Source organism: Carassius auratus, unplaced genomic scaffold (assembly GCF_003368295.1).
Source record: "Carassius auratus strain Wakin unplaced genomic scaffold, ASM336829v1 scaf_tig00216606, whole genome shotgun sequence".
Classification (NCBI taxonomy): Eukaryota; Metazoa; Chordata; class Actinopteri; order Cypriniformes; family Cyprinidae; genus Carassius; species Carassius auratus.
This window is the reverse complement of record NW_020528659.1, coordinates 1-27,586: the sequence shown is the minus strand read 5'-3', so window position 1 is coordinate 27,586 and position 27,586 is coordinate 1. Positions and strand designations below refer to the sequence as shown.

General features: G+C 38.3%; 1 protein-coding gene across 1 annotated transcript; it reads right to left on the bottom strand.

Moving 5' to 3' along the window:
* Positions 1–492: 492 nt before the first annotated feature.
* Positions 493–26,669, bottom strand: LOC113098676 (NACHT, LRR and PYD domains-containing protein 12-like). The gene is made up of 6 exons (XM_026263711.1): positions 26,650–26,669; positions 26,294–26,506; positions 26,007–26,180; positions 6,748–6,921; positions 2,111–2,157; positions 493–2,024 (listed from the first exon to the last, which is right to left on the bottom strand). Exons 1-6 carry the CDS (start codon positions 26,667–26,669, stop codon positions 1,474–1,476), a joined length of 1,179 nt encoding a protein of 392 aa, XP_026119496.1. The 3' UTR covers positions 493–1,473.
* Positions 26,670–27,586: the final 917 nt, after the last annotated feature.

The following is a 27,586-nucleotide window of genomic DNA, read 5'->3' as shown; positions in this document are numbered from 1 at the left end:
AAACATACACAAAGAGCACAGGAATGTTTACATGTGAGATCTTACAGAGATGACAAGGGCCATAAATCAATCTGATTAGCCTTCTCTAAAAACACACATGACATGGCCTTAGAAAATATTTCATAAAATTCACAGTTTTACAGATTCGATTATGAAATTTTTTATGAAGTCTTGGAAGACTTGTGGCCTTAGCTACACTGTGTTCAAACTCATTTCCTACATCAACATTTTTTAAAATACATTTAAAACATATGTTTTTAATATTTTTATTTTTGTTTTTATGTTTGAGCTTATATATCTCTATTATCATAAGAGTCTGAGTGATTCTGATTCCTGAACAGTAAACTTTAAAGTGTCAGCTTTGTGAACAAAGGTTGATTATGTATCTAGTCAGAAAGAATCATGAGCAGAAACCTTTTTATTTTGGGTATGTAATTTCGGTCTCCATGCCAAAAAAGGGGGGTTACTAGTAAGGGGTTAAGACAGTTAAAAATAGAATAAGATTTTACATAAAATACAGTGAATACATAAAATACAGTGCAATCCGTTTGGACATTGCACAGTGCACATCAATGCTTTGGCAGAGGGAATAAATGGGGCTGTAGTCTTTTAGCTATAAGGCTGTAAAAAAATCTGGGTATCATCAGCATAGCTGTGAAAGGCAATTTGGTTCTTTCTCATTATTTGACTTAGTGGGAGCATATACAGGCTAAACGAGAGCATTGCAAGAATTGAGCCTTGTGGGACTCCGCATGTCATGGGCGTCCACTTAGATTTATCCTCTCCTATACTCACATAATAACCTCTTCCTTTTAAAGTATGACTTAAACCATTTGAGTAGCATCCCAGAAAGCCCAACACAGTTTTCCAGTCTCTTTAGAAGTATGTTATGACTGACAGTGTCAAACGCCACTTATACCAGTTTTGCAAGAAAGGACATCCCCACAGGGAGGTTTTTGGATATTATATCAGGTTTAGCTCACATTTTGGTACAAATTTGCCCCCAAAATATGGTTGGTACACACATACACATGTAGTGTTTCCATGTTTTGTGGGGACATTCCATAGATGTAGTGGTTTTTATACTGTACAAACTATATTCTATTCCCTTCCCCTAACCCTAAACCTAACCATCACAGAAAACGTTCTGCTACCTTAGATTTTCAAGAAACATAATTTTGTTGGATTTACAAGCTTGTTTCCTCACGGGGACCTCACAAGTGTCCCCACGAGGTCAAAATTTACTGGTATTCCTATCTTTGTGTGGACATTTGGTCGCCACAATGTGATAATTACCAGGCCACAAACACCCTCCCCCAACCACACACACACAGATCTTACTGTCTATATGAGGATTTATGACAATTATTCTGACTGTTTTTTTTTCAGTGACAGAAGTTCAGCTGCAGTATTAATGTCATGAAGAAACATGTAATATCTCACTGTTACTGATTTATCATACAGCTCAAAGCATTATGGGTAGAATCTCTCGTCTCTTTTCGGATTCATGAACAGTTTCACTGATGATCCATAATAAACATAAAACCCATGATAAAGAGGCTGAGTGAATGTGGTCTGGACTTTGTGGATGAGGCTCATTGTGTCAGAGATGCTGTAGAAGGACAAAGTTCCTGCATCGTGATCCACAAGCACTCCTATTCTCCTGCTAATGGACTTCACAGGAAGATCAGTATCTATGTTATGGTGTCTGAATGAGTAACTATCAGGAGAGCAGAACAAACTCCAGGACTGATCATTATATCCAAACCAACACTCATTACCCCATCCCTTCCTACTGATTGTCTTATATGACACTGATATAAACACATGTCCACTCCACTCAATCTCCCAATAACAGCGTCCACACACACTCTCTCTACACAACACCTGAGGATACTCATCAAATCTGTCTGGATGATCAGGATATGGCTGTTTCTTTCTCACACATGTCACCTTTCTGTTCTCCTCAGACAGAATGAGATCAGTGTTAGCTGTGTTTGGATCCAGTGTCAGGAAACAGATCCCTGAACACAAGAACAGAGACATTTAGAATGACAACAATCACTACAGCTGTGTGTGTCTTTGTGTGTGTGTATGTGCTTAGACATACATTTCTGTAGTCCTGCCGTAATCCTGGATTCTCCTCCATGATCCACACTAGAAAACACACACAGTTACATTTAGTCAGTGAATAAATTGCTGTTACTATGCACTTACTCTACAAGGTACTCACAGGGGTTGTGGTTGCTAGAGTACATGGGGTGGTTGCTAGTTGGGCTGTGTATCACCAGTAAAGTCACAATACAATAAGCGTTCCCGATATAGGACTGCACCGAATTTCACCTCAGCAGAATTCAGTAAAACAGCTTTTGATTAAACACATGTAGTGTTTCCATGTTTTGTGGGGACATTCCATAGATGTAATGGTTTTTATACTGTACAAACTGTATATTCTATTCCCTTCCCCTAACCCTAACCATCACAGAAAACATTCTGCTACCTTAGATTTTCAAGAAACATAATTTTGTTGGATTTACAAGCTTGTTTCCTCACGGGGACCTCATAAATGTCCCCACGAGATCAAAATTTACTGGTATTCCTATCTTGTGTGGACATTTGGTTGCCACAATGTGATAATTACCAGGCCACAAACACCCTCCCCCAACCACACACACACAGATCTTACTGTCTATATGAGGATTTATGACAATTATTCTGACTGTTTTTTTTTTCAGTGACAGAAGTTCAGCTGCAGTATTAATGTCATGAAGAAACATGTAACATCTCACTGTTACTGATTTATCATACAGCTCAAAGCATTATGGGTAGAATATTTAGTCAGTGAATAAATTGCTGTTACTATGCACTTACTCTACAAGGTACTCACAGGGGTTGTGGTTGCTAGAGTACATGGGGTGGTTGCTAGTTGGGCTGTGTATCACCAGTAAAGTCACAATACAATACGCATCCCGATATAGGACTGCACCGAATTTCACCTCAGCAGAATTCAGTAAAACAGCTTTTGATTAAACACATGTAGTGTTTCCATGTTTTGTGGGGACATTCCATAGATGTAATGGTTTTTATACTGTACAAACTGTATATTCTATTCCCTTCCCCTAACCATAAACCTAACCATCACAGAAAACGTTCTGCTACCTTAGATTTTCAAGAAACATAATTTTGTTGGATTTACAAGCTTGTTTCCTCACGGGGACCTCATAAATGTCCCCACGAGATCAAAATTTACTGGTATTCCTATCTTGTGTGGACATTTGGTTGCCACAATGTGATAATTACCAGGCCACAAACACCCTCCCCCAACCACACACACACAGATCTTACTGTCTATATGAGGATTTATGACAATTATTCTGACTGTTTTTTTTTTCAGTGACAGAAGTTCAGCTGCAGTATTAATGTCATGAAGGAACATGTAACATCTCACTGTTATTGATTTATCATACAGCTCAAAGCATTATGGGTAGAATATTTAGTCAGTGAGTAAATTGCTGTTACTATGCACTTACTCTACAAGGTACTCACAGGGGTTGTGGTTGCTAGAGTACATGGGGTGGTTGCTAGTTGGGCTGTGTATCACCGGTAAAGTCACAATACAATACGCATCCCGATATAGGACTGCACCGAATTACACCTCAGCAGAATTCAGTAAAACAGCTTTTGATTAAACACATGTAGTGTTGCCATGTTTTGTGGGGACATTCCATAGATGTAATGATTTTTATACTGTACAAGCACAACTTTCGAGCAAAATGAGAAAGAAGCGTTTTTTTTTTTCAAAATTGGTGATTTTCATTTTTTTGCAGAATTTGTTAGTTGAGATCACGAAGAAGCCTCTCCGTGTTTGAGATAGCAGTATTTGTATATTTTAAAGCGTACATTTTGAGGTTGAAATCGGTTAGTTTTTAGGAGATTCTAGCATGCAGTAGGGGCGTGTGTGTATTTCCATACTGGATAAGCCTGCTTTTGTTTCTTTTGTTATTCCCCCTGCCCTCCGAGGGGGGCGTGGCTACTTACTATGCAGCGCTCCGGCCGGCTCTAGCGAAAAAGAGCTCACTGATTCTGAAGACGATCTGAATGACGATGAAAACTGCATAATAAGACTGTATAATATCCCTAATCTACAACTGAGCGAAGATGAAGACGAGGAAGAATGTATCGGACTGGTGTCAGATGAGTTGGACCGTAAAATAATCAGAGGCTATATCGATAGCAAAATTTGATGGGGATAAAATACGTGATTTTGACTAAATGCTACACAAGGAGAAAGGTAGCCAGAAGCTTTCTCCAGACATTATGTACAACATACGGCTGGATTCTTTAGCTGCGGAAAAAGAGTGGCAGGACATGCAAATTATTCGACATTTAGAGGCAAACAGACGCACAGTGCAAACTTTGGAGAAGGTTACTTATTTCATTGAAGGCAATGAGATATGCAAGTTTCCATAAACATCAAAGTTTGTCGTTTTGTGTTCATTCTAAGAACACATACACATTATCTCATGTTTAGTCCATGTTTAGACCTTACGTTAGTTACTTGCATTTATGCATTACGTTAAGTGTTTCCCGCGTGAGGTAATTTTTTGTTGTACGTTGCCATGGTGTTCACGTGTGCACAAAACTACTACGGTACCTCAGCATTTCACAGACGCACTGTGAAATTACTGGTTACATGAGCCTAAGCTCTTTTCAATAAAATCCATGCAAAAGTTAATATCAGATCATTTTAGAATACAGTATAGGATGTACCGAATATTCTTCAGTTTTATGCAAAACAGAAATATGACGAATAGAATATCAGACCTCTGTCATATGGCCAAAAATAAATGCAAAAAAAAAGCTTTTTGCATAGTTGTCTCTGACACATGAAAACTGTAACAATGCATTTTACAAGGTAACACGATGTAACCTTGCTCTCACTCGAAATGTGTCACCATATTAAGTCCTTGAATTTTAGTTTATCATAGTTGATCATAACTAGAGATGAAATGGCATGATAATTTCATTTCATGATTATAGTGACCAAAATGATCACGGTTATCACAGAATCCTGTTAAAAAAAATCCTAATGCCACACAATGAAATCAATTCACCAAGTTTTATGTAGAAAACCAGCAAATAACAAATAAAATTAGCATCAATATGTACTTTTTGTTTACGTAAACATTAAAATAATAACTTTTAAAATGATGGCCAGATTTTAAAGGAGTGTCTTGCAACGTTATTAACAATGCACAAGTTTAAATAGAGGTTTGACAAAAAAAGGTTTTATAAAAAGATAAAACTCACATATTTCAGCCTCTAAATCATTTTTTATAAAAGTCAAAGTATAAATTACTGACATTTACAATGCACGTTATCCTTTATTATTAATAGTATGCGGTCAAATTTTTCCCATTGTGTTTGTCTTTGCTATGCAAACATGCAGCTTTACAGGGCTTATGTAAATGAGATGTTATTAGATGTAAATGAGCCCTATTGTCACTCCCAGCAGTGAGAACAGGTGAGAACTCCACAATCTTTAGAGGCTATTTTCTGCTTTTTGATTTTTTTTGAGTAAGTACCTTCAAATGGCCACAACTTCTCCAAATATTATCAGATTTCCATGTGTTACACATCGTTGGAAAGCTTGGAGACTACACTTTCAGAATCTGTAATGCCCCAGAACTCAAATTGCCCCAGAACCGACTTGTGTCCCTACTTTCCATGATTGGCCACATATTGTAATGTTCTCATTCTAATAAATGAATAAAATCATCTTTACATTGCTGGCACAGATTTTCAAAACGAATGCTCTATCTTCACTGCAGTTAATGCACACATTCACTCAGAACTCAGAAGCTTCAGAAGTGATGCAGGTGTTTTGTAGTTGGATGGAAATGTGAAAATAAGAGTCTTAATTATCTTCTGACATCAGAGTCACTGAGGAGGCAGTGGATTAGTTTAGTTTTTGATGGTAACACCACAGAATACACACAAAACAAAAAACTGATGAGTGGGGTGCTCATTATCATTTAAAGAAACAGCTCGCTGTGAACAGAAATGTTTGTGACAAGGTAAAAAGGGTGTTGTTTTATATAACCATTGAGGAATTTTAACCAAAGTATGTTTTTATGTATGTAGCACCAACTTGTGTAAAATGGGTATCTGATGTCCCCTTTAAATGTAGGGCTTTTTTGTTCCTTTATTTACAATTTGTCAATATTTGCAACATAAGTTTACATAGTTGTTAATTTATGTGGTGTTAGCGCAGTGGATAAGACACACGTCTGTGGTGTGGGAGACCCGGGTTCGAATCCACTGTGAGACACCAATGTGTCCCCTGAGCAAGACACTTAACCCCTAGTTGCACCAGAGGCATGCGACCTCTGACATATATAGCAATTGTAAGTTGCTTTGGATAAAAGCGTCAGCTAAATGAATAAATGTAAACATTTTGAATATGTTTGTTTCTACCTTTTATGGAGACTATAGGGAGGAGGCTGCTATTTTTAATGTTTCTTTTACTGTTTGCTCCAGTTTTGTTGACAGTTAGGGGTTGAGTTAAAGTACTGTTTTGATGTTAATTTGTCTGATCAGCTTAGTTAGGATTTTAGGCCTCAGACTAGTGTTCTTTAAATTCTAAATATTGTTACATCCAATAAATCTCTAGACCCATATAGATATACCCAGAGACACTGAAAAGTTTAAACAATGAAAACTAAAACCTCTTCCTACTAGACGTACTTGAATTTATCCAGTGAGCAGTTTGGATCTTCCAGTTTTTCAGAGAGCAGCTTGACTCCTGAATCTCCGGGGTGATTATAGCTTAGATCCAGCTCTCTCAAGCATGAGGGGTTTAACGTCAGAGCTGAAGACACGTAACAACATCCCTCCTCTGTCACCATACAGCCAGACAACCTACAAAAACATACAGCATCAGTCCACATCACATTTTTTTGTTTTTTTTTTTTTTTTTGTTCTGTGGATCACATTATGTGTTATATCCTTTTTGTATTGATCAAATTATTCAATAAAAAAGTATAATGCATATTTGTTGTCATTCTGGTCTTTTCAGTCGGGTCAAATGTCTAATATTCAAGAAGACAGAACAAACTTTCTGAATATGTGCAATAAGCTTGTTTTTGTAGTGAAAACCTGATCATAGAAAAACAGATGATGCTAACCCGAAACAACATACAGAACTATGTCATAATAAAGAGTCATAAACACATCCACAGCTGTAAATCCCGGTTTAGTTAGAAAGGTAAGGGTCCACTGAACAACATCTCATGGAGCATGTTTGGTCCAACGAAGCAATAATGTTGTAATATGGATCATAATTCCTTTGTTTCCGTTTCAGTTTTTCAGCTACAGAACTGTTTGTGTCTGTTATGGAATAACTCATGCTAAGAAACTGCATCTTGGTAGTAAAAAAACGGCATGGTTTCGCAGCATATAGTGTCACAAACAGAATGAGATGATCCACCAAAAAAAAGTGAATTAAATATAGGCGAAAGATGGTATATTTCTTTTTTCTTTTTAGTTTCTTATAATCCATTTAACCCCTTACTAGTAACCCCCCTTTTTTGGCATGGAGACCGAAATTACATACCCAAAATAAAAAGGTTTCTGCTCATGATTCTTTCTGACTAGATACATAATCAACCTTTGTTCACAAAGCTGACACTTTAAAGTTTACTGTTCAGGAATCAGAATCACTCAGACTGTTATGATAATAGAGATATATAAGCTCAAACATAAAAACAAAAATAAAAATATTAAAAACATATGTTTTAAATGTATTTAAAAAAATGTTGATGTAGGAAATGAGTTTGAAAACACAGTGTAGCTAAGGCCACAAGTCTTCCAAGACTTCATAAAAAATTTCATAATCGAATCTGTAAAACTGTGAATTTTATGAAATATTTTCTAAGGCCATGTCATGTGTGTTTTTAGAGAAGGCTAATCAGATTGATTTATGGTTTTTCAGGCTTTACAAAGCAACAAAGCAGCGATCTCACTTCAGTCTCTCTTTGCATTTAGCCCTTATTTATCAAAAGTCTTACTATAAAAATACAACAAAACATTTTCTTACGACCTTAGGTGAATTATTGAGACAAAAATGCATTATGAAGAAGAAAAGCACCTGCTATTAGTAGCATTGGTGCTAACGTTAGCATCAAGCTACATCTGACAATTTATGAAATTATTAGTACACTTTTACTCAAAACTCACTTTAAACCCCGATCGAGTGTTTATAATAACTTCCTTTAGCGATCAGGGGTGGAATTTTGTCGTTTACTGTTGTAAAAATATGTTATTTGTAGCCTTTTTCATCGCTGCACAAGTTAGCATTTCCGATGTACATTTTCGATTTTTTTTATAAAAACGCCCCAGATCTCAAGAAATTCTCATACCAAGCTTTACTATCGTAATCGCGGGTTTATTATTCGGATATTTTGTGTGTACAGAGGTGTTTCAGTGTTGTTTTGGCCAGATAACTACCAGGAAGTGTGCAGGAAGCATGTGACACGATGGGGCGGTGTCCAGATATGAAACTCTAAGATTGACGTTTGAAAGACCCAATCAGAGTCTGAGTCACACACCGCACGAGCTGTGACTACTGCACGCACACAGAGATCGCTGGGAGAGGCTGTTTATCATCTGATCGCGTAAATCCGTGGAAAATGAATAGAAATGACGATTCTGTCTGAAGAAATATGAAGTAAACATCAGTAAATATATCCATATATCTCCGCAGATATGCATCTTTGGTCTGTAAATCCTTATTGACGCTGTTCAGTGAGTCTATGTGAACACAAATAAACCGCTCTTGACGTGACTGAATATGAGTGAGTTGTGAATTTCTATTCAAAATGTGGCATAATAAGGATTTATTATTTTGCACTCCTGACATAAATCACTAAATATCTGTCACTGCAACAATGTTTTATCAAAATATTGGTCAAATATCGATAAGTTAAATAAGTAACATTTTTTATATTTGTACAAGTTTTAAAATTGATTGTTCTATTCTTGTTATTGTTTTTCTTCATTATTATTTTACTTTCTTTTATATTAAGCACTTTGAATTACCACTGTGTACGAAATGTGCTATATAAATAAACTTGCCTTGCCTATTTGAATTCTGGTGCTCTCTCATGACGGCTCGTGACATGCTCTGCTCTGACACACCTGTCAGCTGATGGAGGCGGAACTTATAGCGATTGCCTTTTTCTTTTATTTATCAACAGTTTTTATATATGTGAGTGTGTTTTATGTTGAATGTGAATGTATCTGCTTGATTACCATCCATTTATAGTGGAATTCAGTGCAAATCATGTTGTTATTACTGTATGATCACGGCTATCAAAGTCTATATGAATAGAGAAGTGGATTATGTACTTTATGATGCATTTGTGTTAGTAACATCTGTTAGTGGCCATCAGCACTTATCTCCATTGTAATTCATTGTAAATGCTGCATTTCTAGCAATCTCAGGATTTTCTGTAAATGGCATACAAAGTTAGATTTTTTTAGTTTTCTTATTATTCTTATATTTCTTACTCAAATTATTCTTATTGTATTCTAGTGCTCAAATAAATCCCTTATATGATGTTTACATTTCTGTCTAGTGTTTTATAACTGAAAAAAACAGTTGCAGTGGCATGTTTAATGACTAAAAGGTTTGTAGAAGCCATCAATACAGTTGGTAAATATTTCTGCAAGGGTTCTATACATAGTCTCATCAAAAAATTAGCAGGAGCCTCATTTTTCATGATAACTTATTCAGATTTTAAATAGAAATTCGTGAAGACATGTGACTTTCAACCCATTACTTTTCTAGATTGCTACAGGAGTGATATAATTTTATATTTCAAATTATATGGTAAAAAAATTCAACGCACTTCAATGTCTATAACTTTTAATATTTTTGTGCATTATCAAATCTGGTTGATAAAAAGTAAAGTCTTCTTTCCAAAGACACCAATATTACGTTTGTATCTGTTACAAGGCAGATGGGACAGACACACGGATGCAGGTTATGTGTTTATTTTGAACAACCAGATGAGTGATCAGTCGTGAAGGGAATGGTGAATAGCGATCCAGGTAGAATAGTCTTTGAAGCTCAGAATGGGGTGGAGAAGACTAAGGTGCACACACACAGGAGACGAGGAACTGTGAGGAAGACTGGAGAAGAGTGTAAGGGAACAGGTAACTGCAATGGAGTCCTAGAGGTAAGCACAGCTTTAACATCTTGGTGCAAATGATACCGGACAGTTACTGTGAGTGAGAGTGGTGCTTAAGTGCTGGATGTAATTGCTGGCAGATTACATTCAAGTGAGTGTGATCAGTATTCAGGAGAGGCAGTGCGCTGTGATTGATCTGGGGTTAAGTCTGGCGTGACTGTGACATTACCCTCCCCTCCACGGCCCGTCGGACATCGTGGTGGTCGGCCTCTACCCCGGGGTACAGGTCTCTCTGGATGGGTAGTGTGGAACTGATCAGACAGGTTAGGATCCAGTATGTCATTTCTGTGTACCCATGAACATTCCTCAGGAACGTACCCTTCCCAGTCCACCAGGTACTTTAGAAGACCACCATGGCGCCGGGAGTCTTAAGATCTCGTGAACCTGGTAGGTGGCAACGTCCTCTAGGATGAGTGGAAGGGGTGGGGGGGTTAGTTCAGTGGCTGTGTCAGGCTCTGTGGAAACAGAAACAGAGAGATGATAGGGTTTCAGTAAAAAGACGTGGAAGGTGGGATGAATCCTGTAATGTGGTGGCAACTGAAGTTAGTAAAGTGACTGGGTTGATCTGCTTCATGATGGTGAAGGGGCCAATGAACCTGGGACTCAGCTTTCAGCAAGGTAGGCATTACCTGATATCCCTGGTGGACAGCCATACCTTCTGACCTGTTTGGTACGTGTGAGCGTCAGAGTGGCAAAAGTCTGCTGTCATTCTCCGTCTGCGTAGTGCCCATTGCAAATGATGGTGAGCTGAGTCCCAGACCCTCTCGCTCTCTCGGAACCAGTAATCGACAGAAGGAACATCCAATGGTTCCCCAGAACAGGGAAACAATGGGGGTTGGTAATCGAGCATGCATAGGAAGGGAGTGAGTCCAGTGGTAGGTTGCCGCAGGGAGTTCTTGTTACAAGAGTTCTGGTGGGTGTGACAGAAGGAATGGAGGAAACGTCCGAACTCCTGTATCATCCTTTCCGTTTGCTCATTAGACTGTGGATGGTAACCAGAGGAGATACTGACGGTCACATATAGGAGCGAGAATAATGCCTTCTACACTCTGGAGATGAATTGAGGCCCTCTATCTGACACAATTTCCTTGGGAATACTGTAAACTCCGAGGATATGTTAGAACATCAACTCGGTAGTCTGAATGGTTGTGGGAAGTTCTTTCAGGGTAATTAAATGGCATGACTTGGAGATTTTGTTGATGATTACTAGAATGCAGGTACAGTTATCAGAAGAAGCTAAGTCGGTTATGAAATACACTCCTAGGTGTGACCAGGGTCTGTTGGGAATGGGCAGAGGGAGCAGTTTTCTGGAAGGCAGATTATGAGGTCTCTTCGAGATGGCACAGTCTTTGAAACCTCTTACGTACCTTCTGATGTCCTCTGCTATGTTAGGCCACCAGAAACATTCCTTTAGCAGCGAGAGGGTCTCATTGACCCCTGAGTGGCCAGTGCCCAGCGACAGGTGGGAAGTGTGTATGAGGGGAGTGTGCCGTGTCCGAGTGATGTAGAGCAAACCTGGTGGATGACACGGCGGAGTGTGGGTGGAGACGTTGGGGGAAGGCATGGTTTCTTCTGACCAGGTAATGGGACTTATGACGAGGTTTTTCAGGCAGGATATGTTCTGGCTCTTCTGACTTCTCTTCAAGACAGTGGAGATGGGATAGAACGTCCGCTGTAGTGTTTTCGGAACTAGGGAGGTAGTTGATGAGTAAAGAACAATGCCCATTTAGTCGTGGGTTTAATCTCTTGACGTCTCTTAGGTACTGTAGATTCTTGTGGTCTGTCAATACTACGAATGGGTATTGTGCGCCCTCTAACCAATGTCCCCACTCCTCAAGAGCCAGCTTGATGGATAACAGCTCCCAGTTGGCAATGTCATAGTTAACTTCCACCGGGTTGAGTTTGCAGGAGAAGGCAGCGCAAAGATGGAGTCTACTTGGGTTCCCCTGCTGCTGGGAAAGGACTGCTCCTACTCATGTGGTTGAGGCATCGATTTCCACGACAAAGTGTTTCTCTGGGTCTGGATGTACCCGGAGAGGAGCGGAGGTGAAAGATCTCTTGAGTGACTCGAAGGCCTGAATGGCAATGGGTGTCCATGACAGAGACTTGGACTTGTGGCATAGATGGTAAGTGCCATTGTGCTGTAGTTCTTGATAAAGCGGCGATAGAAATTGGAGAACCCGAGGAGTCATTTGAGTTCTTTGATAGTGGTGGGTATGGGCCAGTTGCGTATGGCGTCCACCTCCCCCTTGTCCATCCGGATGCTACTGCTATCGATGTGGTAACCAAGGAACTGCACTGAGGGTTGGTGGAAAGCGCATTTCTCTGCCTTCAGGAACAACTGGAAATCCCTCAGGAGTTTCAGAACCTCCGCAACATGGCGGCGATGTTAGGCCATACTCCGGGAGTAAATCAAGATATCATCGATGTAGACCAGGATAAATTTGTGGAAGAACTGCCAGAGTACCTCGTGGATGAAGTCCTGGAATATGGAGGGGGGCATTGGCCAATCCATATGGCATGACGAGGTACTCATAGTGCCCTGCACAGTATCCGGATGAAATTGTATGTGCTGCGGAGATCCAACTTGGAGAAGACAGTGGCACCTTGAAGATGTTCTAGCGCAGCGGGGGATAACGGAACTTTACTGTGGTTGAGTGCACCGTAAACGATACATGGCCGCAAGCCTCCATCCTTCTTCACCATAAAAAAGAAGCTTAAAGCAGCAGGGGAAGTAGACGGATGGATGTAACCTTGATCCAGAGCATCCTTAATGTAGTCCTCCATGGCCTTCTCCTCTGGAAGTGACAGTGGATAGATCCTTCCATGGGGCACTGGCACCCGAAGCAGATCAATGGCAGAGTCCCATGGCCGGTGTGGAGGCAGCTTGGAGGCTCGCTGGGGGGCAGAATACGTCACTGAAGTGGGCATAACAAGGAGGTATATCTACTGAGCATCTCTCCACAGGACTTTCGATGGAGGTAGTGCAGAGAACTAGCAGAGAACTAACTCCTTGGACTGAGGAGTAGTCGCCATAGGAAGTGCACGGAAAAAGCTTTTTCCCCACTTCAGGGTTTCGCAAGAAGTGGTAATCAAAGCTTGTTCATTCCATGTGTTTTCAGAAGTTAGACTACAGAATTGCAGAGCATATTCTCTCACAGTCATGGAATTCTGCCGTAACTAACACAACCATTCTTCAGCTGATCAGTCCCAGGTAGGCATTCCGAAAACTTCCTTGAAGTGACGAAAACTTCCTTGAAGTGAGTTGGAACTGGAAATAGACTGGAGTATGTCATTTTCGGCCCAACAGAGCACCTTGCCATTCAGTTGTGATATCACGAATGCCACATTAGAAAGATTTCTCAGATACAAGTGTGGTTGCATCTCAAAGACCAGTGAACACTGTAGGATGAATCCGTTGCAATCCTCCACCGATCCAGAGAAGGGTGCCGGTCGGGCCATGGGACTGGCAATGAATGGTGGTGAAGAAACCGCCGTAATGTTTGTGGAAGTTGGTGCTGGCGGAATAGGAAGTTCCTGACTGTCATCGTCCGCGAGGTCACTGAAGTGCCCAGGGGTGCTCATACTGGTGTTTTTCATTGTAGATGGTCCGGTATTCTGTTCAATACAGAAGGTTATAATTTTGGATTATAAGTGTTTATTTTGAACAACCAGATGAGTGATCAGTTGTGAAGGGTATGGTGAATAGCGATCCAGGTAGAGTAGTCTTTGAAGCTCAGAATGATACTTGCTGATGGAGATCGGATGGAGACACACAGGGCTGGAAAAGACTCGGGTGCACACAATCAGGAGACGAGAACTGCGAGGAAGAGTGGAGAGGAGTGTAAAGGAACAGGTAACTGCGATGGAGGCCTAGAGGTATGCACAGCTTTAGCGTCTTGATGCAGAAGATACCGAACAGTGACTGAAAATGAGAGTGGTGCTTATGTACTGGAATAATTGCTGACAAAAAAATAAAAATAAATTAAAAATAAATAAAATAAGATTATGCATTTAGCAGACACTTTTATCCAAAGCGACTTACATTGCATTCAGGCTAACAATTTTCTCCTAACATGTGTTCCCTGGGATTCGAACCCCCAACCTTGCGCTTGCTAATGCAATGCTCTATCACTTGAGCAACAGTAACCTCTGTAAGTGGAGGTGGAGTCTGGCGTGTCGGGCAGTAACACACTGAAGTAGGAAACTGTTATAATTTTAAGTTAGGTAGAGCACTTTGGGCTCTGAGTCCCATAATCCATAATCCCATAATGGGGGGGGGGGGGGGTCAGGTTAACAGCTTAACTACTGAAGAAAATGTATGAACTAATCAGAATGTAATACAATCAATAAATAATATATTATTTCATATTTCCTGAAGAACTACTATTAATTATCTACTAGTTAAGGTTTAAGACAAATAACAATGAAATGACTACTACTGAACTGTTATATAATACATTTTTATAAAATAATACTCCAGTAAAATTATAAGCAGTGTAGGGTATCAGACCTGAATCAGACAATTAAAGATTCGATTAGGAGCATGGTTGAAACATGAGCTGAATTCCACAGAAAGGCTCAAGACAACAGTGTAGCGTGTAAAGCGTTTAGCGTGTCACACTAGTATAATGTTCAATATGGGCCAACTGATCAGAAGAAAGGTGTGACTACTGGAGAGAGGAAGGTAACATAGCAGGTGAGTGATTAACCAACACTGATCTTTTTTTTTAACAGTGTAAAGATTGATTTTATATTAGAAAATGTTTTACTCTTTTTTTTATTTGATTAGATGAATCACGTATGATCACAATTTGAGAAAGTGTAAAATTAATTACAACGTTTCCTCTTATTACTCTGTAATGGCCTTCCCCTTTAAATTGTTTTTCTTGGCGTAACCACTAGATGGCGAAATACACTTATTACATATAAGGGAGAGGAAACAAAGCAAAAGTATTTTCACGTTTGTTCTTGAGCTAACAAGCTTGAGAAAATGGTTTAAGCTTTAATATCCCTTTGGCAAGCTGAGCGATGTCCGTTAGTTTGTTTTCTATGTATTTATTTGGTACCAATTGTTGATTAATTTGAACAATATTAAATGTGTAGTGAATGTTTGTTTGCTTGTTTGTTTTTATTGTGAATGTTGATTGAGTTTATTTTGCTTTGATATTTATGTTTTGATTTTTGTTTTCTTTGTAGTTTTGCGGGGCCACAATGCTGTAAAACAATTGTTATGGTGCTATGAAGTTAATGCGTAAACATAGTTTTGTGATGCATGGAGAACATTTGCAACAAAGAATTGAGACAACGATCACTTCAACAATGAAGTTTATTGCATCTTAAAATAAATTAAAGGCACCCGTCCAAAACTATCTGTTTCTTTTCTATGAAGCTGAAGGGCCGCTACATACTCTTTGGAACTTTCTAGGTAGTTGGAATCAGCATGTTGAACAGTCCAACTCAGTTGAAACAATTGAATACAACAATTAAATAATAAATAAAAAAATCTTCAAAAGAAATAAAATAAAATAAAATGTAACTTAAAAATACAATCAAACAAAATGTTCCAATCAATAATTCAAATACTCAGATAAACACTCAATATGACTCAATGTACAGAATGCGATTCAGCAAATCAAAATGTTCAAAATTTATGTGCTTTGATCGTGAATCCAGATATTAATTTTTTTAAATAACAGTTCTCAATGAGTCTAGGTCCTGTTTAGCCAAAAGCAAATAAGAAAATGATTCTCCTACCAGTTTGGTGGCTCAAAAACACAGTTCAGCAGAGAAAACTGTTCCATGGGATACTCGCCATATACAGGTCCTTCTCAAAAAACTTTCATATATTTTAGATTCATTGCACACCAACTGAACTATTTCATGTCTTTTATTGTTTTAATACTGATGTTTTTGGCATACAGCTCATGAAAACCCCAAATTCCTATCTCAAAAAATTATCAAATTTCATCCGACCAATAAAAGAAGTTTTTAATACAAAAAAAAGTCAACCTTCAAATAATTATGTTCAGTTATGCACTCAATACTTGGTCAGGAATCCTTTTGCAGAAATTACTGCTTCAATGCGGCGTGGCATAGAGGCAATCAGCCTGTGGCACTGCTGAGGTGTTATGGAGGCCCAGGATGCTTCGATAGCGGCCTTAAGCTCATCCTGAGTGTTGGGTCTTGCGTCTCTCAACTTTCTCTTCACAATATCCCACAGATTCTTTTTGGGGTTCAGGTCAGGAGAGTTGGCAGGCCAATTGAGCACAGTAATACCATGGTCAGTAAACCATTTACCAGTGGTTTTGGCACTGTGAGCAGGTGCCAGGTCGTGCTGAAAAACAAAATCATCTCCATAAAGCTTTTCAGCAGATGGAAGCATGAAGTGCTCCAAAATCTCCTGATAGCTAGCTGCATTGACCCTGCCCTTGATAAAACACAGTGGACCAACACCAGCAGCTTACATGGCACCCCAGACCATCACTGACTGTGGGAACTTGACACTAGACTTCAGGCATTTTGGCATTTCCTTCTCCCCAGTCTTCCTCCAGACTCTGGCACCTTGATTTCTGAATGACATGCAAAATTTGCTTTCAGCCGAAAAAAGTACTTTGGACCACTGAGCAACAGTCCAGTGCTGCTTCTCTGTAGCCCAGTTCCTGCACACGCCTGTGCACGGTGGCTCTGGATGTTTCTACTCCAGACTCAGTCCACTGCTTCCGCAGGTCACCCAAGGTCTGGAATCGGTCCTTCTCCTCAATCTTCCTCAGGGTCCGGTCACCTCTTCTCGTTGTGCAGCGTTTTTTGCCACACTTTTTCCTTCCCACAGACTTCCCACTGAGGTGCCTTGATACAGCACTCTGGGAACAGCCTATTCGTTCAGAAATTTCTTTCTGTGTCTTACGCTCTCGCTTGAGGGTGTCAATGATGGCCTTCTGGACAACCAGGCTGGAATTTTTTAAAAGCCTCAGGAATCTTTTGCAGGTGTTTAGAGTTAATTAGTTGATTCAGATGATTAGGTTATTAGCTTGTTTAGAGAACCTTTTCATGATATGCTATTTTTTTGAGATAGGAATTTGGGGTTTTCATGAGCTGTATGCCAAAATCATCAGTATTAAAACAATAAAAAACCTGAAATATTTCAGTTGGTGTGCAATGAATCTTAAATATATGAAAGTTTAATTTTTATCATTACATTATGGAAAATAATGAACTTTTTCACAATATGCTATTTTTTTAAAGAAGGACCTATACAAAGTGCACCTCATTCTTCCAGCATGAATCAAAAACTTGTCACAGAAGAACTCAAATCTCACAAAAAACCCAGCCTTGTAGAAACACAGGGCGGAACAATAATTAATCTTTAATTCAAACAATTTAATCATCAAATCACAAGTGTGCACTTCAGATAACACATTAACTCAACACTTTAATACTTATTGAACACATTGACACTTGAATACCATACTTTATGATACTTTGTTAGCTCATTAGCATTTTTACACGTGTTTGAATTTTAATTCACAGAGGAAAGGAATTTATATATTTTTAAATAAGTTCAATTGTGGCACTCTGATGCTCTGTGCGTCTGCATTGCCCTCTATTTCACAAATCTCATCCGCTTCTTAATCTGACGACAGCTTCTTTAAGTTATAGCATCAGCTAAGAAATTCTGGTTTTCTGTTGGATCCAATCACTCTCATCTCTTAATGGATTATTTAATGTGGAGGGGGTTGAAGATCACTCCGTGCAGCTGCCTTGTCTCACTCTCTTTCTCCTCTCTCAGAAAATCTAGAACTTTCTCTCACGCGTTTAGACATCGGCAGGTAGGCAGAGCTTACTCAGTTCACTGCTATTACGAGCTCATCATACAAAGACCTCATCACTCTGACACAGTTAATGATCAAATTACTTATACTTTCTTTTCTTAATTTTTTTTCTTATCTTTTTTTATTTACTAACTTACTGGGTTACCTGGGTTACAATGGGATATTGTAAATCAAATCCACAAGAGCCACAAGTCAGAAGCAAGCCCACTAACTAGCAGCTTGACCACTTTCAACATTAGAACAAAAGAACAATTATTGACAATTCCAATTCAGAGAGGAGATTGTCAAATTTGGGGCAAGTAATCAAGATTGATGGTTGTAGAGATGCACAGCATGACCATCACATGTGAATCCATGATAATCACAATCAAAAGCTCTTTGAATTGACTCCCCCCCCACCTAGAAGAAGAACACCAGACTGTAATTCCTTTTTAGGCATTCTTTTAACCTCTGGTCTCCACATTATGTATTTATGTTTAAGAATGACACAGAAACAGTTACTTACAGATGTAGATGCACCAAAATTAACTCAAAAAGACTTACAAACGTATATCAGTCCGTTGCTTAACTCCATAACATATTTGTTACCCACACTCATTTTTCTAATCACTTATTGTGTCGTTTTAAAAGTATTGAATAACTTAAGGATTCATATTTATGTTTAGTATGTGTTTGTTTGTATCTTCTTGCTTGAATTGTTTCGGACAATCAATTATTTATCAAAAGTATTATATTCTGGTTATATGAATTATCATGTCCAAAATTATACCCTGCAAGAGCAGGAAAATTTAGACCCTGTGATTGATAAGATAACATGATTTATGAATGGGCAGTAGAAAGATCACAACACCACAAGCAAAGACAATATCTAATTGGTCAAGACAACATTTGAAGTGTGGCCGGAATGCCAGTTTAACTCGGAACACAAAACTCTCAATGGAAAAGAAAAGAAACTAAAGTAAAAAAAATAAAAGTAAAGTTTGATGAGGCTAGGTTGTGTTTCTTATGATACCAGGTGGTGTTTCTTATGATCGTTGCTAAGTAGCAACAGGCGTGCAGGATGAAGCATGCTGGAACAGCACTCAAAGAACACAAAATATAATGACAAAAAACATGGCTAAGAGCTCAAACTAAAAGCACAATTTGTTGGTGTCCTGAGTATTTAACCCTCTGGAGCCGATTAACGGCTATACACGTTATGAGGCATTTTCTCCTGATAACCCTGAAAAGAACTTAAATTACAATTTTAGTTTTGATCGTACAGATAAGAGAAATACTGTACATAAATCAAATCTGTAAAGGGTCTACTTTTTTGTATACAGACATAATAACAACAAAACTTTGTGCATTTATAAAATAAAGATAACAAACAAGGTGTGCTGCCTGCAGCATTGGTCTGCGCTGATCTTCATTTAAAAACGCATCATTAAAATGAACTGTAACTCGGTGAATACTCAACGAAGAGACATGAGATATTTATCTATAGAAACTTTTAAACTAAAAAAGTATTGCCGAAAACAAACATCTCGATGTCCATTTTTTACATTTCCCTTCAATATCTTCTAATATGACCACGCCCCCAAGCTGAACGCCCTATTCAGATTATAATGTTTCACTGAAGCACATGGCTTGAACACGCCCACACAACAGAAGACAATGCAGCGAGACTGTTCTTCAAGTTATTTTATTTTACTGTTTACTTCGTGATGAGAGGAATAAGACATAATTCACCCCAAAAATATGTGATATGGATTACCTCAGGATTTGAGATTTGGATTTCCTCAGAAAAAAAAGAATGAAGCGTTTTATTCAGCAGATATCATAAACAAGTCTCTTCTCATATATATATGTGTGTGTGTGTGTGTGTGTGTATATATATACACACACACACACACTTATACTAGTTTTCACATAACGTGTAAACATTTTAATAGTTATACTTTTTCTAAACTATAATTCCTGACTAAATGTATAATCAAGTGAAACATTATGAAGTTTCAAAAACAATATACAATACTATGCCATTTAAAAGCTAGATGTAAATAATATAAAAAGTTAACAAATAATGCTGTTCTTTCAATTTGAGATTAGACTTTAGCCATTTATGTTTATAAGAAACTGAAAAAAAGCACAAATGTCAGGGCATGACAAAACTTCTCCAGGCCCCAAAAATACCCTTAGACCTCAGAGGGTTAAGATTTTCCAAACACTGTGTCACCGAGTCCAACCTTGAGTGCCCGTCTGAAGCTTCAACCAGCCGACAACTCTGCATCATCAACCAATGCCCAACTACTGGCTTCCCAAGGCAACACTTCAATGACTACTGAACTTTCAGCCAATCAGCAACCTATGGGAAACCCCCTTTTCGACAACAACAAATGGAACATCTCGGTTACGTACGTAACCCTGGTTCCCTGAGCTAGTTTTTCCCAGCAATTACCTGTTAACCAGTGCACAGGTTACACAAAGGTTGTAAAACCTTGTGAAGGTGTTTCACCCAGCCCGCAGCTTGAAAGATGTCTGCTAGAAAGGTAGCATGTGACAGCGCATAGGAGGAGGCAACACTCCATGTGGAGTGATCCCTCACCCCCTTCTAATTCTGCTGTCCCCCAAAACAGACCAGGAGCTACTATTCAGAGCTTCTGAAGCTCTGGGTGTGGTCCACGTATATGCGAAGCACACTAATGATCAAGTCATGCTTCCCCAGGGCCCGGACGTCCACTGCATTGTGATGGGCTGCAATGGCAGCAACATATACTTTCTGTGTGGAGGGTTACAGCCCACGCGCCAAGTTTCCTTGCAGGAAAAGAAAGCCCAACACTGACCAAATATCTCCAGGGGTCTTCTAGGTGAGAAGAACACCAATTTATGAACAGACACTTCAAAGCAAAGGTCTGCCTCGTAAAAGGAGCATGAACATGAGTAATAGTGGCCACCACTGCTGGTGGCAGATCACTTAGGTTCCAAGGTTCATTGAGGTTCCAAAAATCTGGACAAGGGTGCCATATGGTGCCCAGCCCCTGAGAGAGGAGCATGAGTTCCGAAAACCAGGTCAGGGTGTGCCAGTAAGGCGCAACCAACAGGACCTGTTCCTCATCCTCCCTGATATTGCACAGTGTCTGTGTGAGCAGACTCACTGGGGGAAACGCATACTTGCGTAGAGTCCGAGGCCAGCTGTGTGCCAGTGCATCCGTGCCCAGGGGAGGCTGGGTCAAGGAATTGTAATTCCCCGTATGTCTTCAGATCAGATGGATCATTCCGGGGGGAATGTGAGCTGTCATGAGAGTGTGTTGGCTCCATGTTTGAGCTTCCTCAGAAGATGCAGTGACTTGAGCCACATCGGACTCCAGGGGAGTAGGAGATGGCGGGCGAGTTGAGATAAGCAGCATGATCCTAGACTGCCCTGTCGGTAGATGTATGAAACAGCCGCAGTGTTGTCTGTGCAGACCATGCTCGCTGGTGAGACATGCCGTCATACTCACTGAGTCTAACTACATACCAAGATAAGAGATTCTCTGCACACTGGAGAACTTGCTCTTGTCTCATGTTGACGTTCAAACCAATTTAGGAGTAACAATTGAATTGAGGTTCAACAAATAAAAAACAGATGCAATACGGATAAATAAATGATAAAGCTTGGCTTATTAAATATCAGGTCCCTTTCTAAGAAATAACTTTTGGTAAATAATATGATCACTGATTATAATCTAGATGTGCTCTGTTTGACAGAAACATGGCTAAAACCTGATGATTTCATTATTTTAAATGAGTCTACCCCACCAGATTACTTTTATAAACATGAGCCATGTCCAAAAGGTAAAGGGGGAGGTGTTGCTTCAATTTATAACAATGTTTTTAGGATTTCTCAGAGGGCAGGCTTCAAGTATAACTTGTTTGAAGTAATGGTGCTTCATATAACATTATCCAGAGAAACAAATGTTAATGATATATCCCCTGTGATGTTTGTACATGCTACTGTATTCAGACCACCAGGGCACCATGCAGACTTTATTAAAGAGTTTGCTGATTTTACATCCGAGTTAGTGCTGGCTGCAGATAAAGTTTTAATGGTTGGTGATTTTAATATCCATGTTGATAATGAAAAAGATGCATTGGGATCAGCATTTATATACATTATGAACTCTATTGGGGTTAGACAACACGTCTCAGGACCTACTCACTGTCGAAATCATACTCTAGATTTAATAATGTCCCAATGCAATTGATGTTGATGGTGTTGAAATTATGCAGCCAAGTGATGATATCTCAGATCATTATTTAGTTTGTTGCAAACTTCATATAGCTAAAACTGTAAATTCTACTTCTTGTTAAAAGCATGGTAGAACCATCACTTCTACCACAAAAGACTGATTTGTAAGTCATCTTCCTGATGTATCCGAATTCATTAGCATATCCAAAACCTCAGAACAACTTGGTGATGTAACAAAAACTATGGACTCTCTCTTTTCTAGCATTTTAAAAACAATTGCTCTTTTAAACTTAAGGAAGGTTAAGGAAAGCAGTCAGCCCGGAAAATGGAGGGTAGCTGGAGGAAAATAAAACTAGAAGTATTTTGTATTGCTTGACGGGAACATAACCTATCCTACAGAAAAACATTAAAACTAGATCCGATTACTTTTCTTATCTTTTAGAAGAAAACAAACATAACCCCAGGTATGTATTCAATACAGTGGCTATCTTAAAGAAAAATGTAAAACTTCCCAACATCACAGCAGTAAAGACTTTATGAATGACATTTAGCTAAATGACTGCATTTTTTATGATTGATTTATTTATCATACATTTTTATAGGGATTATGTTTAAATTTATGCTCTCAATTATTGAGCTGCAGGGTTAGGTTAAGTTGCAGGCTTAGATTAAGTGTCTATTATTTTCCATTTAGAATTAATTTTATTTTTTCTGATTATTGCTGACCTGCAGGTTTACGCTCACTTATGTGATTGCACATCATTTAATTACAAATATTTACATTATTTATTTTAATTATTTGGCCTTATATATCTACTGTTTCAAAATGTTCTGTCTTTCTTAAAAATCAAAGGTATTGTTTTCATTGGGGGATTTTTTTTTTACCAGATGGTGATATCAAGATATTTTTTATCTAAGGTTATCATGTCTTCATAATTTCAAACCGGACCAGACCTACTACAGACATCTTTATAAATATGAAAAAATGCCTGCAAATTTTGTTTTTGTCTGTAGTTCTGAAATTCCATTGACAACAGATTCAACGATTCAACTAGAGCTGAAACAACTAATCGATTTAATCGATTAAAATCGATTATTAAAATAGTTGTCAACTAATTTAGTCATCGATTAGTTGCTAAACAACTTTTATTTGCCGTAAGCGGCTCATTTTGTGCATATTTTAAATCTGCGCTGACCAAAGTGTGGCAGTAATGAGCCACCGCAGGTTGTGCTCAGCCAGTACAGCAGGAGAAGTAGCGAATAGCCAATAGCTGGCCTCGTTTTATGTCACGTGTTTCCCGAACTGCGTCTGTAGCATTCAGCGAGATGGTGGAGACAGACGGCAGTGGAGTAAGCTTGAGAAAGAAAAAGAAAAAAGCAGAAGATTAAACTAATCGAACGAAGTCATCCAAAGTGTGGGAGCACTTTACCCTGAGCCTTAAAAACAGAAGAGTAACCTGTAAACTCTGCACTACTGAACTGTTTAAGACTTTTATTTGTGCAGATTCTCCAGTACAACGTTGTTTGCAAATGTTTAGTCGTAAAAGCTAATAACACTGCGTTTTAAAAGTAAAAAAGTAAAAAGCTTTACTTACTAACATGTTCTGTGATCAGTTTGATGTTTACCAGTTCATAATTCAGTCGTGCAGCCTAATTATGACTGAATGAGAGAGGTAAGTGTTTAAAAGTATTTGAAATGCACTTTTTTTCTAAGTATTCACTGCTCTTTTTCACACAGCAGTTTTTTTTTGTGTGTCATTTTTTATTATTTTTCTGGACAACCTTCTGATGGATTTTACTTTCAATTTTTTTTTCAATTTTTTTTTATCCTATTCATGAAAAAACGATCACTGTCATCTTTTCTTGCCCTCTTTGCAAAAAAAGCTGTGATTTTTTTTTCCATGACTGGCTTTCATAGTTAAGAAAGATAAAATCCTTTTTTGATGGACCTGATAATTATTTTAGTGTAATCATATAAATTAAAAACGTGACGTTAAAAGGTGTAATAGTTTATTTTTTCCCATATAAAATTAGCAGCTAGCTATAGCAACAGATCTAGTTTCATCTCACTCCAGTCTAACTTTAAATTATTTTATATGTAATTTACTACACATTGTCATAGGCCTATACATACTGTAGATTATTAAGGCTAAATTTTACTTAACACTCTTGCTAAATGGGGTACGCACACTTACTTTCTCTTTTCAGATGTGTATGTTCTTCAAAGAAGTAATGATTTGTTAGACACTGACGGGCAGACCAATTGCTTTAACCATTCATTATAATGAATCGGCTAAAAGGAGTCATTAGGTCACAAATCAGACTTTAGCGGACGTGTTGTGTGGGAATCCTGGCTTTTAGGACATCGCGAAAGATTTGTCAACACACACACACACACACACATAAAACACCTCATAACTGTGTATATATATATTTTTTGAATAATTTTTGGTTCCAATTTTATTATTATTATCATTATCAATATTATTATTATTAATCAATTTCACTACTGGTCCACTGTATGAAGAATTTTGGGTATAATATGTTGCAGTTCACTTTATTTTGCTATACTTGCCTGCATAAATGTATTATAGTGTCCTGCAACTACTAGTAAAAATATATATCTGGTGTCTGAATAATTGCTGGTTTGACTGTGCATTCTTGGTAAAACTACAAAGTAATTCAGTCAAGAGCAGTGAGTGATTTTTCTTTCATTTTCTTGGATTAACATTACAGCAGCTATAGCTAAATTAGGTGCGGTCACTTTAAGAGATGATGAACCCATCCAATATAATACACTTAAATTTTTTTCTAAACTTTTTACTTTTAGTTAAGAAATAACCGACAGTTTTTTTTTAACATACTTTCTAAGACGGTATGAACTTGACTGTATTTGTATTTGACGGTACAAGAGCAAAATAAGGCAAATTCAGTGTTCAGGCGTTTTGAGACGCCTCTCTCTGCATGAGCTCTGAACACCAGAACACCGCAGTGCTGAATTGGGCTCTTTCACATCCTTTTCTGTTTGTTTAAACTGCGATTTATATTTGTTTGTTCAGGTGCAGGGGGAAGTTCAAGGAGAACTTCACAAAGTAGAGCTAGGTTCAGTGTTGCTGTCTGTGAGACGCGGCTCTCTCTCTCTCTCTCTCCGCATGCTCACTGAACACAGCGCACGAGTAACAGCTTCTCAGTTGAGCTTTTCTGCATCTTGTTTGAATGCTTTAAACTCTTTTGAATGTTTAAATAGACAAGTGGCAAGGCTTAAAAACACGTTAAAATGGTAAGCTTTTGTGACCACAAGCAACAGTGGCCTGTCATCTGTCCTGAGCGTCTTTTTAGGCTGACCTGGTGAAAACATTATTTGAAATCTCTTTGTGAAATTTGCTAGAGTATGGGTCAGTGTTTTGATTACAGAAGAGTTTGACAAGGATTACTAACACATAATAAAACAACTCCAGGTATATTTTTGATGAGGATATGACAATGCAAAATGGTTAACATCTCTAAAAAGTCTATGTTGGATGATTAAGACCATTTGTTAGTAATTTAATTAGCAAAACTAAAATAGAAGTACATGAAGATTAATCGATTAATCGTAAAAATAATTGACAGATTAATCGATTATCAAAATAATCGTTAGTTGCAGCACTAGATTCAACAGCCATTTATTGTGGTAACAATTTGTTAACTGTTTTATGGAAAACCAATTACCTCAGTATCTCAAGCTGACAGTTTGGACTCTTCAGTCCATCAGAAAGCAGCTTCACTCCTGAATCTTGCAGGTCATTGTTACTCAGGTTGAGCTCTTTCAGAACAGATTTTGATGATTGTAAAACTGATGACAAACTCTCACAAGACTGAGCAGTGAGATTACAGATGGAAACTCTGCAGAATAACACAGTAGCTGTGAACAGAATAAATCTTAACAGTGCGTGTTTTTTTAATAATTAATTAGTAAAACAATGTAAAATAATTAATCAAACATTTCAAACTCAAACCTCAGTATCTCCAGCTTAGAGTTTGGACTATTCAGTCCATCAGAAAGTAGTTTCACTCCTGAATCTTGCAGGTCATTGTTACTCACGTCCAGCTCTCTCAGACAGGTGCTTGATAATTGTAAAATTGATGAAAAACTCTCACAAGACTGAGCAGTGAGATTACATCCACATAACCTGTGTAAATAACAAAACAAACAGTGATATTCATTTGAATTTATGAGTTTATAGCATTTATTTGAGTTTATAACATTTAAATAATTTGATTGTAAAAGAATTTATCAAATATTTGAAACGCAAACCTCAACAATCTCCAGCTTAGAGTTTGGACTCTTCACTCCTTCAGAAAGCAGGCTCACTCCTGAATCCTGCAGGTCATTGTTACTCAGGTCCAGCACATTTAGATGGGAATTTGAGGATTGTAGAGCTGAAGAAAAACTCTCACAGGACTGAGCAGTGAGATTACATCCACATAACCTGTGTAAATAACAATACAAACAGTAAAATTAATGTGAATTTATGAGTTAATATAGTTTATATTCTGCAGTATGTTTGTGTTAAATACTGTGTAAGCGGTGGCGGGCCTCCAGTTAGACCTAACTAGGTTTTTTTTCCTTCAGTTAGTTTAAAATTAAATATCAAAATTTTTTCGGTCGCCAGACAAGACCAAAATTTGTCAAGTCAATCTATAACTATTTTCGTTTTTAGGTTCCCAGATAACTCAAGATAGAGCTCAAACTAAAACCCACCCAGATACACAATGTACCAGCTACACAAAAACACATACTTTTAAATAACACTCACAACCAGATTCAGTTTTTTCTCAAGTCAAAAGATGTTATTCAAAATAAAAAACACAAACAAAATTACAATGTTTCACTTCCGTTCATTTTGACACTTTTTGTTTAGAAGGAAAATAACGAAAAAAGAAAAAAGTACAATAAAGGAAAATAAGGAAATAACAGTCCTTCAATTCTTAAACCAAACAAATAACAAAGAAAAGACAAAAAAAAAATGTCTTAGTCCAAGTTTACACAAAACCCATATTAATCCCGTTGATTGAGCGGGTGGGTGTGTGTGTGTGTGTGTGTGCGCGTGCGTGCGTGCGTCTGCGAGCGTGCGCGTAAAATCAGCGGCACAAATCAGTCTGCGTTAGGGGAGTCCAGCCAGCTGCTGAATAAACAATGTTATGGGGAAACAAAAATTAGGACGTTTGAATGTCCGATGTGACTTTACGTAAGGTGCTAAAATCTTAAAGTACCTGCAGCAAGTGAACTGGGTTCATCTGTCGCGCCG